General features: G+C 37.1%; 2 protein-coding genes across 4 annotated transcripts in view; both read left to right on the top strand.

The window, feature by feature from the left end:
* The window catches only part of LOC124533333 (adhesion G-protein coupled receptor G2-like), a 58,535-nt gene extending 44,976 nt beyond the window's left edge, over window positions 1-13,559 (top strand). For 2 of the 3 annotated variants that reach the window (XM_047108539.1, XM_047108538.1), the window contains exons 3-11: window positions 722-1,510; window positions 1,635-1,807; window positions 2,099-2,727; window positions 3,826-4,001; window positions 4,265-4,528; window positions 5,088-5,189; window positions 7,615-7,849; window positions 10,442-10,644; window positions 10,951-13,559. In XM_047108539.1, coding sequence (XP_046964495.1) covers window positions 722-1,510; window positions 1,635-1,807; window positions 2,099-2,727; window positions 3,826-4,001; window positions 4,265-4,528; window positions 5,088-5,189; window positions 7,615-7,849; window positions 10,442-10,644; window positions 10,951-12,111 — 3,732 coding nt within the window. In that variant the 3' untranslated portion in view covers window positions 12,112-13,559. The remainder of the gene's footprint in view (window positions 1-721; window positions 1,511-1,634; window positions 1,808-2,098; window positions 2,728-3,825; window positions 4,002-4,264; window positions 4,529-5,087; window positions 5,190-7,614; window positions 7,850-10,441; window positions 10,645-10,950) is intronic. The other variant, XM_047108540.1, reaches the window with a different exon arrangement.
* A 1,839-nt stretch (window positions 13,560-15,398) lies between these two features.
* LOC124533751 (dynein axonemal assembly factor 3 homolog) lies at window positions 15,399-16,850 on the top strand. The gene has a single exon (XM_047109226.1). The coding sequence runs from the start codon at window positions 15,411-15,413 to the stop codon at window positions 16,791-16,793; it is 1,383 nt and encodes a 460-aa protein (XP_046965182.1). The 5' UTR covers window positions 15,399-15,410; the 3' UTR covers window positions 16,794-16,850.
* The last annotated feature ends 974 nt before the right edge of the window (window positions 16,851-17,824 follow it).

Raw genomic sequence — 17,824 nt, 5'->3', positions numbered from 1 at the left:
TTTGTTTCGGTAAGCTGCCAAGCATAAATAAGCTTAATATATGAGTAAGTAATTGCATAATAGATGGTCATTGGGTAATACAATCAGAGGTTAATGATAGTGTATCGGCAATAACGTCAAGTGCCTTTTCACTATCTCTCGATTAGATAAAGCCCAGTCCAAATGTTTCAGCTTTTTGTGATCGAAAAATGATACAATATACCGTGTATATGTATACAAATATATTATTGTGTAAATTATTTTGTTTATTGCTCAGGTTGATTGGATGATCCGATCCAATCGATCGATCGATGATCATATTGACATTATCTCAATTGATTTTCTTTAACGATTCTTATTTGAATGCTTTATTGCTGGTAATTTCTTTATTAAAACTATCAACATTGTCATCAACAACTGTTGTGTTTATTAGATTATTTTATTATGTACAATTAATTTTATCACACGTAAACTTTTTTAGAGATTGTGTAATTGTGAAATTATAGCCGTTACTTTGGAAAATATGTGCTGGTTTTACAGTATTTTTTTTTTGTGATGTACGAATATAGTACAAAAAAGTTTCATGACCTCACTATAAACTTTGTTGTAAAAACTTTCATAAAGTCCATTTCTAATGTATATCAACCTAGTAATTTAATTTTGAATTAAGAATCATATTATGCTCGTACATTTTTAGGTTTGAAATTAATTTTTTTTATAGTTAAAATTTAATTTGTTACAGATGCATTTACAAATTGAATTTATACTTCAAGCAGCTATATTACTCCTGTTATGGATAGATTCACCCATTGCCTATGGCCAGGAGACCTACGACACGGCTTACTGCCCAATCGGATACTCACTTTTCTTCACAAAAAGTAAAAACACTCCATATTGTTTTCGAAGGAAAGGACCGGAAACATTCGCAGACAAATACAAAGATTGTGCAGGAAACTTGTACACTTCCAAATTGTATAATGAAATGAACATAACGAAACCAGATTATGTGATATGGACGGAGTACAAATCTATGCATCCAGGGGGGCTCTTCGTTGACTGGTCCTACACGAAAACTATTGGAGATAAGTTCGAGGCAGTCTATGACGTCACAATCGATCCTACATTAGATTTAGAAGAGGAACTATGCCTTGTTATTGACCCAGTTAGTAATTATACTGCAGTGAAGTGCAACGAACAGCAATATAGCTTCTGCGTTATTAAAGCTTATGATAATAAAGATACTAAGAACGAAGGTTGTGAGGCTTTAAAGGATTCTTTGAGGTTTTGGAGTCCGGAGTCTACATGTTTGTCAGCATTGACTGGAGTTGGGGGCGGTGCAGTTCGAGCGACATGGAGCCAGGCCCAGGACCTTTGTACGAAGAAAGGAGGTTCACTATTGAATCGTGGTTGGAGACTCTCTAATTACCCAATGTTTCGAAACTCAGGAGTAAATTATACATATCCGTTGGGTATCGTAATGAGCTCCGATTATTCACAGTTGAGATATGATGCGACAAATGATCATAGCGAGGTAAGTTTCCATTACATTGATGGTATAATAGGTTAGGTTAGTTGGAAATAGTCGATATTCCTTTTTGCATCATTTTAAATAAAATTTTGTATGACTGATTTACTAGTAGTAATTTTTTTTTCAGATACCATTAAGTGAATGGAACTTTCAAAATTTCTTTTATAATAATGACACTTTGTTTGGATCCCTTCATAATGATATTTGGAACCTCGTAAATAGTTCTTATATATTTTATGACGTCATCTGTGAGCACTCTGTGCCTTTAGAAGACTTGACTTTGGATGTTGCCATTGATTTGTAAGTATAGTTTAATATAAACTATTAAATTATAAATTTATTTAATGTTGCCTATAATAGAAATGACGATTTTTTTTCTATTATGTTACCTTCATTAAATAATTAAAGTAGTACCTGTAAAAATTTTATAGCAAAATAAGCAAATTACAAAAAGTTTTTTTTTTAATTCCAAGATAGGTACTATTTTTACATTGGTACAATTTAATTTTAAATTTACATAAAGTATCACTTACTTGATTATTTAAAAAAATTATATAAAATATTTTATTATAAATTCATTATCATTTTTAGGGAAAACAAATTGACATTGATAACTAACGATACACTGAGCGGTGATGACATATACTGCTTTACTGATTCGGTGAACCGATATCCCGTAAAGATTAACAAGAAACGTGTCGACGAAACGAATGAATTCATCTTAAAACCTAAAGATGACGGGTACTATTGGTGTACTCATATTAATACCAAAAAGTATACAGTTAAGGAATCAAAGAAGGTTTTATTCGTTAGAGAAAAACAGTCACTAATCAATGTATACGCAATAAAGTTAAAGAATAATAAGCTCTATAAATTGGACGATTTGCCAAAACTTTTCAAAGTGTGGGAGGCGAAATTGAAGGAGTACATATTCTATAGAACAAAATATATCAACGTTTACGGCGAAATAAATTCCAATATAACGGAAGATATTTTGAAAAGTTTTAAAAATTCAGGACTCGTTCAAAACGAGAAGTCTGTGATACTTAAGATGAAGCTGAAAAGGTTGTATATGGATAGGCGAACGGTTCTGGTCCACGTTGAGTTGAGTCCTGACATGAAGCCGGTTACTCCAGGGTTTTGGGACCAAATGGAGATTTTGTCCATGAAGCCAGTTTTTTACTGTAAAGGATTTGATACGATTCCTCAGATGGCGCTTGGTGAGTAACTTATCGAATGTTTAAATAATTCTTTCCTGAATTTAAGCGATTATTTACAGAAATTAATTGTTATCTAAGTTTTTCGTCGATTCCTCTCGATAGATTAAAGAAAATTACGATTCAAAGTGCCCGCAAAAAAGTAATTCAATAAAGTATATTTTGGTTTTAATTTTGTAGTTACTCGACCAAACCCATTTAATAAACAGTAATTATCGTCGCTTAGATGTTGGATCAAATAATGTTTTTCTAAGTATCAATATTAATTAATGTACTTACATGAACTTAAGTTTATTTGGGTTTGTAATTACATGTACGTTACGCTTTAATTGCTATATTGCATTGGCACGTTCTAAATTATTTTTCTTTTTTAAACATGTTAAAAAATATTTAAGTCTTTTGTTTAGATTTTTTAAATGAGGAAGTACATAAAAATATGCATACGATAACTAAAACGAACATGAGGTAAATCAAAAGCTAAGCTTCCTCAAATTTTTTATTTAAATATTCGTTTGATTGGTTCATTAATTTGGTTCCAAATTTCACTTTACTGCAGTACTTAGAACATTTTTAATTGGATTACCAATATTATAAAGTTACATTCGAGATCGTTCTCCGTCTAATAAACATTACAGTATTCGTAATTATAGTTTAATTGTAGAATTTATCTTACTATCTTATCTGCGCTCATTGTTCAGATCAAGGGCTCGCAACGTATTTTCTACATGCTGTTTGTATAATTTTTCAGGCATAATTATTTGAAAATACATAATACGTGAGGCCTGCCCGGCTTCGCATATGTGCAATGCTGATTCAAAATATATACCTACTACTGTCTTTTTCTTGTTTATTTATTACATTGTCAATATAAACAAAAACCTTGCCCTTCAATTACTCTATCTATTAAAAAAACTGCATCAAAATCCATTGCGTAGTTTTAAATATTGAAGTATACATAGGGATATTTGGACAGAGAAAGCGACTTTGTTTTATGCTATGTAGTGAAGTAAAGAAAAAATTAATAAATTATAAATGAACGAATTTATAAATGTTTCTTCAATTTAAGAGGGTATTTGGATAATTTGGTTTTGGAAATTTTAGGAGAATCATTCGACACAGCTGCTTGTCGAACACACACGTGCGTCGGTAATTTCAACGAAGGCGTCCAGTGGGTGACCACCGCCAAAGCCAACTGCACCACATACGTCAGCATTGACAAGCCTTTTAGGGTCCACGACGACATCGCCATCGTTATGCCTTCGATACTCCCGCCGACGGTTAGTGAAGTATATATATCTTGACAAACCACAATTCCTTTAATACGTTTCGATTTTGCACTTCTTCTCTCTCTTTACTTTTTATCATTACAAATAATAACCCATACTTTGCTAATAATAACTATATACCTAATTATTATTTAAGATTTCCGATCAATATACTGTCTAATTTATCAATTTTACAAACGACAATTCTCTTAATTAATTAAATATACTTAATTTCCTACATCGCATGTAATTAACCAATAACTAACACGTTATAGACGACAGTATCACTACCGATTCTAGACGACAGTGATAGTTCTGAAGAAATATACGAATCAATAACAGATGATATGATTATAACAACAACAACACTAGCAGACTTTAGAAGAAATACAACAATAACAGAAGCAGAAACAGAGGGACCAACTACAACAAACAATTCATCAATAGGCACAACTTCTGTAACTGATAAAGATAAACCGTGTTCAGAAAGCACTACGCCCCCACCGTCTACTACAACTACTACCCCCATTGTAAGACCGGTAAGCCCACGAGACTTTGAATGAACGTTTGTGTGTTCGGTTCTTTAACGTTGTGCACGTGTATTTTTGTAATATTCATTCATTCATTCATCAATGTGCTAGATTATTTCGAAATGTTACTGATTTTTGTTGAATACCACGAATTTTAACTAATGTGATGTTAAAATGTCGATACATAACTGACTAAAATGTATATACATATTACAAAATGCAATCCCTTTTTTTAAGATCACTGTATTGGATTTTTAAAACCTTCCGATATGAACAATAATATTCATATCGGAAGGTTCGAGGCACATCGTCCCAATTATATAAATAACATATATTATACAGCATCATCTAATATTTGGGAAGAATTTAAGTGATCATGTTAGTCACATAGGTGCATTTTAGCAATTACCTAAATTGCATTTTGTTAAAGTTTATGCAGATAGTAAAATAGTTAGATTTAGGGATGATTTGCTGTTTTTACCTGTGTAATTAATGGCCTATTTTTTAATTTGAGGTAGACATAATTTTAAAAGAAATAATAGTGACGTGACGTATTTATTTTCCTCAGCCGGAAGAGCAGCTGGAGCAAGTTCTTCAAGACTTGGACAGGTTGGTGAACAACGGCAGTAACCCAGTGATGGTCGAGGACATCGACGACGTGTTTAATCAGGTAATTATTGCTTATGCAATGTACAGATACCCAAGACACTGCAGTGTTTCTCGTCTGTTTGCCAACGGATTTTTTCTTTCTGAGCGGTTATTAGAGAGGATTATGTTAGTTTCATCAATAGGATTTTGTAAGTTAGAAGAAAGTCTTTGAAACCAGCAAATCTTTTGATCTCCTGAAGAGGTGGGGCCGGGTCTTTCAGAGACCCAGTACGGGTTCAGGGCTGGCCGTTCAACGGTGGACGCCCTGAATGCCCTGAAGACCCGAACTACAGAGGCGGTGGCCCGAGGAGTGGTGGTCTTGGCGGTATCTTTGGACGTGGCGAATGCTTTCAACAGTCTTCCATTCGAGACTATAAAGGAGGCACTCACATATCACAGGGTGCCTTCTTATCTCAAGCGTCTTTTGGGGGCATACCTCCGCGACCGTGTGGTCCTCTGGGAGAGGGGTGATGGGCGAATTGTCCGATTTTAAGTGGGTTGCGGCGTTCCACAGGGTTCGGTTCTCGGCCCACTGCTGTGGAATGTTAGTTTCGATTGGCTCCTACGAGCCCCCGTCCTTCCCGGAATGGGGGTTTTGTGTTACGCAGACGACACTCTCATCACGGCGAGAGGGCGGAACTATCAGGAAGCGGCCCGCTTGGCTGAAGTCGGAACAGCGCTCACGGTGGACCGTATTGGAATGTTGGGCTTAAGGGTTTCCATCTCTAAAACGGAGGCTCTTTTATTCCACGGTCCACGCCGAGGACCCCCCCGAGAGGCGACTATCACCGTCCACGGGACCGTGATTAAGGTGCAGGCCTAGATGAGGTATCTGGGTCTGATCTTGGATGGAAGATGGAGTTTCGGGCAGCACTTTGTACAACTGGGCCCGAAGATCATCAATGCCGCTGCCGCCTTGGGCCGCCTCCTACCGAACGTGGGAGGACCAGACTCACCATGCCGGCGTCTATATGCCGGCGTGGTACGCTCCATGGCGCTGTATGGCGCACCAATATGGGTGGATGCTCTCACCGCTCGAAACAGGGCGCTTCTTCGGAGACCACAGAGGGTCGTAGCGGTGAGGGCGATTCGTGGATACCGTACAATTTCGTGGACAGCGGCAACGCTTCTCGCGGGTGATCCACCCTGGGAACTCCAGGCAGAGGTACTAGCGGAAGTGTACCGGTTCCGGGTGGAAGCCAGAGCGAGAGGAGACCGTCCAGGATCCGCGGAGGTGGGGCGAGTAAGGACTCTTGCTCAACATGCCCTTATTCGCAGATGGGAGGAGGACCTGGGGTCCCCAACAGCAGGCCATGCGACAGTGGAGGCGATTCGCCCCCACTTGAGTCGATGGATAAAGCGAAGTCACGGCACACTCACATTCAGACTAACTCAGGTGCTTACCGGACATGGTTGTTTCGGGAAGTACCTGCACAAGATAGTAAGGCGGGAAATAACACCCGCCTGCCACGCGTGTGGTGCGCCTGTGGACACGGCGTGTCACACCCTGATGGAGTGTGCCGCTTGGGGGCCTCAGAGGCATTCCCTGGTGGCGATAATCGGCGGAGAACTTTCGCTGCCGAACGTTATAACCGCCATGATAGGCAGCGAGAGGTGCTGGAACGAGATGGCGTCTTTCTGCGAAAGTGTAATGTCGCAGAAAGAGGCTGCGGAGCGAGCGCGTGAGGAGAGTGCCGCCGCGGATTCGCTTCGACGAAGAAGACCGGGGAGAAGACAACAGCGCTATGCGCAGCTTCTCCTCCAGCTGTAAACGTCGCCGGGAGTAGAGATGTTCTCTGTACCCCGGGAACTCCTCCGTCGGGACGTCACGGTAGAATGCGTAAGCGATCTCGTGATGCCCCCCCTAGAGACGGAGTGGGTACCGCTGGTTTTTTAGTGGGTATTCCGGTGCCTTCAGCGCTGGCGAGCCCCACATACCCCCCCACAATACAACATCATGTGGGGGACACGCGTAATGCGTTTTTCCAGCGATACAAAAAAAAAAAATCTTTTGATCTCCTGATCATTGTGGTCGATTTTTGAATATCGAATGACTAGTTTTTTTTTAATAATATTAATAGACGGACGGATATAAGGGCCAACAATGGCTGTTAATTGGTCACCGACACCTTTAGACGTTAGACTTATATGAAACACTAGCAGTCGCCACGGATTTCCTCGCGTTTGTTGGTAGTCATATGTGAGGCAAAAAAGTAGCCCTTTCTTGGAGTTCAAGTTTGCTTCATAACAAAGTTCATCAAATTCGGTTCAGCGGTTTGGTCGTGAGGAGCGATAGACAGACAGAGTCACTTTAGTCACTTTAGTAACCCATTTATGTTTTACTTTCCGCCAAAAATCTTCTTCATCTTTTAATAAAATTTCTTATGTATTGTTGATGTTATGTTGTCTTAAATTTGTTGATGTTATTTATGAAAACCCATATTTAGGTGGACGACATCCTGCAAGTCCACGATAGCCTGGAAATTCCAGGGCAACTGCTGCATCTGCTGGATCAGCTCGGTTCCGCCATTGAACTGAACGGCTCGAGCAGCGCGGCGGCCGTCAGAGGAAACATCGCATTGTTGATGGCGGACGCCAAACCTGGTCATCCCGTCAGGGGACTGAAGATAGCAACCAGAGACACTGACGTCTTTACGACTGACGCCTTTGAGATCATTTCAAGTGAGTTTATATGAATACTAGCAACCCGTTCCAGCTTCACATGTGACCAAAAAGAAAATTACTGAAAACCGCATGAAAATCTGTTTAGTAGTTTTTGAGTTTATCGCGAATATACAGACGCAGCCGAGGAACTTTGTTTTATAATATGTAGTGATAAATAATACTTTAAAATAACAATGATTATCAATATTTGATGATCACCTCTGCAAAGTTTGGTGAGGGCATTTATCATTAAGTTTGTTGTAGTAGTATTTGAAAAAGTTAATGAACGATTATTGCATTCAGCCAGCAATGAATTGTCTACATAAATACTAATTTGAGACAAATTATATCCGAGAAAAGAATTCGTTCTGTATATACTACCGGATCAAAGTGCAATTTAGAGAGCAAGACGTTTACTTCCTATAGGAAATTGGTATTCACTGAGGATGTTATAATCTCCGTCGAGGTGTAGACTGGCAGTTCGACCTCATTAATACAGACGATGGAAATTATTCAATGAAATTAAATGAAAATATTTTTTATAAATATAATATTTAAATAACAGGCAGTTCTAATCATCGCTTTATCAAACTCAAACTCAAATTCCTTTTTCAATATAGAAGCATCACACTTATTTATTGATTGTCAAATAAACACTACCACCGGTTCGGAAAAAGGAACACCCTGCTGAGAAGAACCGGCGAAAGAAACTCAGCGGGCCTTTCTTTTTTTTGTTATTTTTTTGTCAAATTAATAAGATACATAGTAGTATATGATTACAAATAGCCAGGAGGCGATCGTTTCATTCCCAAGGTGTGCTATCAAACATAAACTCGATAATTGTATAGTTTTGCACACAAGCATTCCTTAACATTTTTTTTTAATTTGGCAACAGAAGCATTTTGAACGCTTTCTGGGATCCTGTTGTAGAAGCGTATACATTGCCCCACAAAAGAGTTACTGACTCTATGCAGTCGAGTAACAGGAGTAACAAGATTGTGTTTGTTCCTTGTACCAATGTTATGAGAATCACATTTTCTCATAAAAACATTAATATTTTTCCGTACATACAAAACATTACAAAATATGTATTGAGAAGCAACAGTCAATATCTTAATTTCTTTAAATCTATACCTTAGTGATTGCTTGGCTCCTAGGTTATGGATTGCGCGAATAGCTCTCTTCTTCAGCACAAATATAGTTTGGATAGCGGCTGCGTTACCCCAAAGCATAATACCGTAGGACATTATACTGTGAAAGTAAATAATCTAATTTTTTTGACCGCAAATGCCGCAGAACTCAGTCTACCCGCCAATCCGTTTATATGGGGGAGCCACTGTAACTTGGCATCAAGAGTAAGGCTAAGAAATTCAGTTGTTTCAACTGGATCCATCGATTCCCCATTGATAAGTACATCGGGTTTTACATTTTGTACATTTGGTGTGCTAAATTTTACAATTTTAGTTTTTTATTATTCAGTCTAAGATTATTTACGCTAAACCAATGTACTTTATCGGACATAGCATTGTTTACATCGTCATACTGAACCTGTTTCCTATTAATTTTAAAAACCAAAGAGGTATCATCAGCAAATAATACTATATCATGTTTGTTCCAAACAAGAAAGGGCAAGTCATTTATGTATATGAGGAATAGAAAAGGTCCAAGAATTGATCCTTGTGGGACCCCCATACCAACTGAGACCCCAGGAGACCTTGTTCCTTTAACGTCAACCCTTTGAATTCTATTGTTAAGATAGGAAGTTAGAAGGTCGAGTGCACATTCTCTAATTCCATAGTGATATAGTGTCCTAACCAGAGTTTCATGCTGAACACAATCAAAGGTTTTGGATAAGTCGCAGAAAATCCCTAAGGCATCCTGCGACCCCTCCCAGGCCGCATAGAAATTTTTTATAAGTTCGGTAGTCGAGCGACCCCTCATGAATCCAAATTGTTTTCTGTGAAGCAGATTGTGTCTATTGAAATTTGCTAATAATTGATTTAAAATATTTTTTTCAAATATTTTGCTGAGGGTAGGTAATATTGAGATAGGCCTATAGTTATTAGGATCTGAAGAGCTACCAGATTTAAATATTGGAATGACTTTACTATGTTTCATCAGGTCAGGAAATATACCACGTTGAACACAATCATTGAATATTATTGCAAGATAAGGTGCAATCACATCAATAATTGAGTTTATCACCTTTACAGAAATACCCCATAGATCAGCAGTTTTCTTAATGTCTAATGATTTAAATGCACAAATTATGATATTGGTGTTTACAGGGGTAAAATTTAATTTTGATTTGCATTCTCGTACATTCTCAATTTATCATCAATGATTCGGCAATAGCTGGAGAAGAAATAAGTAACCTAGGTGTAGAAACTGGTATGTCAGCAAAAAATTGTTCAAAAACTGAAGCAACTTCCCGTTCACTATTTAGGACTTTATTATTATAATTTAAGTTTAATTCGGAGCTCCGATTACTACTTCTACCAGTTTCACAATTAATAATTTTCCAAGTCATAATAGTCTCCCCACCAAGGATTGCCAGTTATTCTTAGCCTTTACCGCAGTCTACTAAATCGACTTATCGCATATTTCTAGCGGAACCGAACTCAACGGTCCTGGACTCGGAGAACAACGAGGTGGTGGTGCGGCTGCCGGCGTCCGTGGCGGAGGCGCCGCAGCGCATCAGCTTCGTGGTGTTCCGCAACGACCGCGCCTTCCAGCCCAGCGCGCGCTACGCCGTCAACAGCCGCGTGCTCAGCGTCAAGGTCGGGGACGTCACGCACTTCCAGGACGGGGAGGTGAGACTTGTTAAATTCTGATGAAAATGATTAACAGCATATGGTCATAGTCAAATATGTCACGGTCGCTTGAGTAATCAAATTATCTTCGGTTAAAAACATTGTTGGCAGATATATGTATGTAGATCAGATGAGGGAAAGTGCCTGAATATCTGTAGTCAAATGCAGTAGTTTTCATATAGAAAGTATTTTATATGTCGTTATTTTGTCTATAAAATATGTCGTTGTTAGTAACTATACACATCTATATCTCTATCATTCAAATTTATTTAACAATAATTATTAAATTTGCTGTTCCTTTTTCAGGTAATCGATATCCATCTTAGCCCTCTGACAGTAGATCCGATCCGTAATCAGAGTCGAACTTGTGCTTACTGGGAATTCCTCAGTAATGGTTCCGGTTACTGGTCGCGAGAAGGTTGCACTCTCATCCGCGCCACGCGACCAGGTATGTTGGATACTTGCAGATGCACCCATCTCACCCACTTCGCCGAGGTTCTTTTCCCTCGAAGTGTCTTCTCTCAGAAGGATGAGGACATCCTGGAACTTCTCACGATCATCGGCTGCTGCCTGTCCCTGTTCGGATTAATATTCGTGGGAGTCACGGCCGCCATCTTCAGGTCCTGGAGGAGAGACTTCAACAACAAGATCTGGCTGCAACTCTGCATAGCTATTTTTATGGTAGCACTGAGTTTCCTGATAGTAATTTTCGCGAAATTCAACCAATACAACGTGTTCTGCATGCTCACCGGTATCGTCTTGCACTACTCCGTGCTCGCCTCGTTCTGCTGGATGTTGGTTGCGGCCGTGTTGTCCTACCGGAGACTTGTTCTCGTCTTCACTAGAGACGCTTCACACAAGTTGCTCAGAGCGTCCGCGTTTTCATGGGGCGCTCCCTGCGCGGTCATCGGTGTCCTTCTCTCAGTCGACCCTCAGTCGTACGCGGGTCCATTCGAGGAGAAGACTCCCAGTGCTACGTTCTGCTACCCCGCGGGGCTCGGGCTGTGGCTGGCGGTGTACGCGCCGATAGCGCTCGTCCTGCTGGTGAACTGGACGCTATTCTTCCTGATAGTGCGCTCCGTGTTCGCGTCGCGCGGCATCCAGCGCCACGGCGACACCAACGAGGCGCTGCGCTGCGCCTCCGTCAGCTGCTTGCTAGTCTTCCTATTCGGGTTGCCCTGGATCTTCGGTCTCTTCGCCTATAATGTCGTCGCTGCCTACTTTTTCACGTTGACGGCGACGTATCAGGGTTTGATGCTGTTCCTGTTCTTCGTCCTCGGCAACAAGAAGACCAGGGATCTGTGGTTGAATAAGCTCAAGATCAAGCAGACGCGTAAGGTGCCAGTTACGTCATCGACTTACTCTAATAGGAGTACCGGTTGGAGAGGGGGCACTCAGGGCATGAACTTCGAAGCCAAGGCCTCGAAACCCAAGTCGCTCGCGCAGGATGACTCTAGATTCTCTTGACACAAGCTAAAGAAGAGATCTTAACTGTTAATTTTATATTTTGGTTTATTTTCGAATGTTTTTCTTCATTCAACACTTCTAGAGATCCCGATTTTTGGCACCTGCGTAGCCTAATTTCTGTAGGATACTTTGGCTTCATTTGATAAATTCTTATATCAAATGCCATTTATGCCATTTCTATGATTACACATTTGAAAATTCCATACAATTTTGGTCGTCAAACTTTCAAAATTCCTGCAGTACTGCAGGATAACTATTTTCTATACTGTATAGAAATACCCATAATCAGTATTCATGAAATTTTTGTTACGACGATCGTGTGTTTTTTTAATTATACACACGCACACACATTCCTGAATTTATGTTGGAGATATATTAATGTTCTAAATTTAAAATAATGCAATGGCGAGTCTTGTTACTAACTTGCCTTTTGAACTTCAAAATATCGATTTTCGATATCTATCTAGTCGTACACTCTACTCGTAAGTTTTATTCAGTAATAGGACTAATAATATAAGCATATGCATATTTTAGCATATTTATCTATACGCGCATGCATATATGATGTGTAGTTTCATTCTTTACCTATTTTCTAAAAGCCGAATAAAATGACTAAATATTATTAATAGTCAATTCAGTTTTAATAATAAATCAATATGTATTTAATTCCATTTTAATCTATATTATATGTATATTTATACAATTCTTATTTTTATTTTTATCTCTGCTACAGGTAGCAAAATTCACAAACATATTGTTTATTTAAAAATGCGTATTCATTTATATTTATCGCGTCATGTATGCATGCATGCTTGAAAGTGTTCATTGGCTAATATATTTTTCTATTCATAATTTCACTTACAATTCATATCAGTATTACAATTTTATTTTTACTAATACATAGGTAATAAAAACAATTGTACGGTGTTATTTGATTCTTATAATGGAACAATAATAATTGAAATCATTTTCCTAAAAAAACATTTTTTGCTCGTCTATCCCATGGAAAACAGTTGTGAAAACGTAACATACGTACAGAGTAACATTATGGATTGTCGATTGACTTTGTCACTGACAGAATTTTTTATAAATAGAATTCGACATTGACATATCCGTTTACAAGAAATTAAAAAAAAATTGAAGCAAAGGCGTAATTTTAGCGAGCCTCAAAATGTTTTATGCTTTTTATTTTGATTTTACGCTAAAACTTCAGTAAGTTGCTCATTGCGGTAATTTAAGTCTATGTTGATATATTTAATTAACATAAGAAGCTTTACTACTTGATTATTGATAGTCTAAAATCCATTAAAGATTCTGAAATATCACAAAGTTTCATTCCCAGAAGTGTTTCTTATAGACACTTATAGAAGAGTTACTTCTTTGATGAAGTGTTTTAGGTAAGGTGACCACCACGTGTCCCTGCCTGCCTTATTACAATATGCCCATTTAAAACATACGTCAACAAAATCGGAATTAAATTGTATTATTTAATTATGTAATAATTTAATTCCTTTTGTAATTATCTATTAGGTACGAATTTATATTTATAATATACGTGTTTATTTATAATCAATATTAGTTTTATAAATAAAAATAAAGAGGCTTTACTATGTATTAAATAAGATTAGATGGTAATATATTCATTCAAATTTCAAATACATTGTATTATTAATTATAAACCAATTTTTGATTATCAATTTCGTTCCGAATGATTATTTGTACGTTTTTACCAAATATATCATAATGATTCATTTCCAGTGGTATAATTATTATTATTAAAAAATATGTTATTTATTATTTACTTGAATTATTGTAAATAGTTTTAAGTAATCTTGTACAGAACAAAATATTCTTAATTATTAAAATTTGTAAAAATAATACGGCATTTATTATTCAATTATTAAAATACAGTTGGAAAATAAACTATAAATATTTATTAGAAATTGTTTTATTTTAATTAAAAACTTGTTGCTTTATTGTTTCTCATGCGTAAATACTTTTTATACAACTATTACGAGTACAGAGAGACACATCTAACTACATAAAATAAACTTTAATTTCTTTATATGATGGTAGGGTTCTGCAAGCCTACCTGGGTAAGTACCACCAATCACCAAATCATCATAATATATTGCATATAAAGAAATATTTATTAATAATATGTTCATGCTTGAAGGGTTCGTGAGACAAAGGTAACAACATCTAATGAATAATATTACTTCCAGGGCTGATATCTATGTCACTACTTACAATCCCTTGGCCCAATTGCCTTTCTTTTAACTTATAAGAACGAAAATTGGCCCAACCATGGCTTTGAACTCAGGACTGCCCCACAATCTTATAAAATTAAAGAAATATATGTAATAAGGATTTTTTATTCAAATACAATCATCTATGCATTTAAAAATTCGTCATACAATCTACGTGTAATCTATAATGTAAAAATCATTAAAATTAAACTGCCATTAATGATTTTGCTATAACACTTTAGACACGTATATAAAGGTCATCAAATCATTCATAGAATATACAAATGCAGAAGTGAAACTGATTTAAATCAACCTTCACAATAATAAAAAATGAATCAACAAATTGCGGTACACATATATTTAAATTTAAAATTCAAATAATATGATTGAAAACTCGTATTTTACAGTCTGAGAGCCCAAAAATAAATCTCAAAAGACTAGCGCGTGTTTTTTTTTTAAATTAAATTTGTGGAGGTCCTTCTCTATTTCTTCTGTGGATTCCTTCTCTAAATCTGGATCTAGTGGACATTATATTCTATAACAATTATTTATCTCTGAATGAAATACATATGTTAGTAAAGATAACGTAGTTACTAACGTGGCCTACGTTAGGGTCTATAATGTTCTTGAATTGGTATTATTGACATTGAAAGTAGGTTAAAGCTTAGTGTCTCCAGAAAAAGTGATAAAATGGCGATTATGTTCTTTTAGATAATTTTGTTGAGTAAAAGGAGCCACGTATCCACATTCATACAAGTACGTAATATCGATATATGAATTATATTAAACCTAAACTAGATATAGTTTTTACGCAAATGCTGCATTCAGCCGAAGTGATTTTCTTGTATTATTGCCACTCGACGGGTTATCTGGAACTATCGGCTATATTTAATTAATGCGACCGTGTAAGAGGCAATATCGTTTTTAAATCGTCAATAATAGACGGTCGCTATAGCAACGCCCTACGTACGCCTCATCACCTCGCTGTTTACGTAGTCATGTTATTGACAATTGAAGCATTCGCTCGTTGACAGCCGAGATTGTAACAAAATGTTCTGGGGTATTAGTCCAGCTCTTGATTTGCAATCGGAATATATTAAGTATGGCGACGAAAGTGCTTACGAGCTTAATTTCCTTATCATCGGAGGTTGTGATGCAAGACACCTCATCAAGACCTTGGCTCAAGCGTATCGTCAAACGAGGCGGTACATGAATTTGTTCGTGGTGGACGGCTGCCCGGAGCTTATTGCTCGACAGATTCTTCTACTGTCTCTAGCTTTAGAGAAAACAACTCGATGTGGACTCTTAGAGAAAACAAGACGATTTCTGGAGGTGCACGGAAATCTGCTACTCCGACCGCCGACATCAAGGTACATAATAGCCAAAGCTCGTCAGTTAGTAGGCATGATAACCAATCCGGAGTACATGAACTGTCTTCTACCATGCATATCTATCGATCAAACTAAGTACCGCGAGAGAGATTACATAGAGAACCTTCTAAACTTTTGGACTACCGGAAACACGAACCAGTTTAATGCAAATGAGTTATGGGAGCATCGCATCCGGCAAAGTCTCGGCGTTAGATACGACAACAGAATGGGTATTTATGACTGGGATTATCATATGCGGTTGAAAGAGGTAGCCAGTCAAATATGTTTCCAAGAATATAAACACTTCAGAGAACACGGCGTCGCGTTTACATGGCTGGAGACTGAAGTGTGTCGACCCAACGTATCTTTAGCGGCTGGTGTTTACAAATGTGGTGATCGGTACCTCCATCGGGGATATCTTGGGGATATGGTGACTTCGCCGTATATTGCGTATGGACTTGATTGTGAAGACAAGGACATGTTGAAATCTTCTCGTGGCGTGAATTATAAGCGAGCTACCGATGTATCCGAGCGGAACGTCATGAGAATGTTGTATGAACTCGAGAATCGTACGCCGTTCGATGCAAATGCATTAAATATAGACAGTCAACAGAACTTAGGTATGACGGTTTTGAGCCAATTAGACGCGAAGATTTCTGAGACTGGTTTTGAGACGCCTTTACTTTTACGTGAAGATAGAGATACTTACATTGACGTGGACTATGGGAAAGTGCATTTCCTTTCGCTGTCCGCGTTAGATCATTATCCTCACAAGCCGCAGTTCCAGGGGTTGTTCCACGGAGTGTTTGTCGGGCACAATGTTCTTCCACGCGTGAAGCCCAGCGTCTGGTCGATGGCGCGAGATGATGCTATAGTTATAATGGAGTCTCGGAAGTATTTAGTAGAATTAAAGAGAGAGGAAGTAAAGGCATATGGAGGTCAGATACAGCAAGCTGCCACAACAGCTCAGTGTGATAAGATCAGCCCCTTCAATCCTGAGACGGATGATTTCGCAAGATTTATAATAAGAAGGAAAAGTGAGAGTACTGATATTGTTATTTAAATGACTCAAGTTATCAATTGACGTTGTTTGATTTATCTTCTATTAGATCATTTTTTGTGGTGAAACGCTGGTTTTGTTCTAAATAGATTTTTTTATATTAATAATAGAATAATTATTACTTTAGTTTTTCCTCGTTAATCGTCCCATTTTTAAATGGAAATCTGTTTATAATATTGTATTACATATAATTTAAAAAATACAAAGTTATTCCAGCAGCAAACATATTATTGATTCCTATTTTTGTTCTTGTATATTTATTTATTTTATGTTTTGTCTTGAAATATTTTTTTTTCAAAAATGATAATATAATATTCATTTTATTTGTATAAAAATAATATAACTATATTTGTAACAACCTGTAACACATCAGGGCTAAGGCAAACCTTTAGAAGGGAGAAAGAATTTATTACAAATTTAATTTTTTATTTTTTATTTCTATAACTGAACTATTTACCTATGAGTGCATTCAACTGGATTGCCTTTTTGTCTTTTGTGTATTTGAAATTAACAAGTCAATATTTATTGCAAAGTTGAAGTGTATAAATAAATAACCTATGAAAGAGGGTGTTTGCAATTATTTTAATTTTATATTTTTGGAATACTGAAAATCCTTAATATTGTTACACCAGTGGAATAAAATCTAAGTACTCTAGATTGCAATAAACACTTTATTGCAAGGATGAGTGAGCTAATATACAATGAAAGCGTAAATATTATTTAAAATATATTGTAGGTAGCGTATTGACAGTGACTTATTTTTCTTTGAGCAACAATACCATCGTCTGCCTTTAAAGAACTAACTATAATTATAATAGCTATAAGTTGTTATTTATGTTAAAACATTTGGTCTTTTTAAATTTTTGATTACTTTAAACAGAAAAAAAATTTACCCGTCTGGGTATCACTCAATACTTAGATATTCTTCTGCCAAACAGAATACAATACAATATTATATTGTATTGTTGAGTTCTGGTTTGAAGGGTGACTTAGCTAGTAAATTATAAAAGTGATAAAACATCTTAGTTTTCTAG

Source organism: Vanessa cardui, chromosome 11 (genome assembly GCF_905220365.1).
Source record: "Vanessa cardui chromosome 11, ilVanCard2.1, whole genome shotgun sequence".
Lineage (NCBI taxonomy): Eukaryota > Metazoa > Arthropoda > Insecta > Lepidoptera > Nymphalidae > Vanessa > Vanessa cardui.
Note: the sequence above shows the minus strand (reverse complement) of the source record. Positions and strands in the feature narration are given on the sequence as shown.

Coding starts and splice junctions, on each gene's coding strand:
- LOC124533751 (XM_047109226.1), top strand. CDS start 15,411: ATGTTCTGGGGTATTAGTCCAGCTCTTGATTTGCAATCGGAATATATT.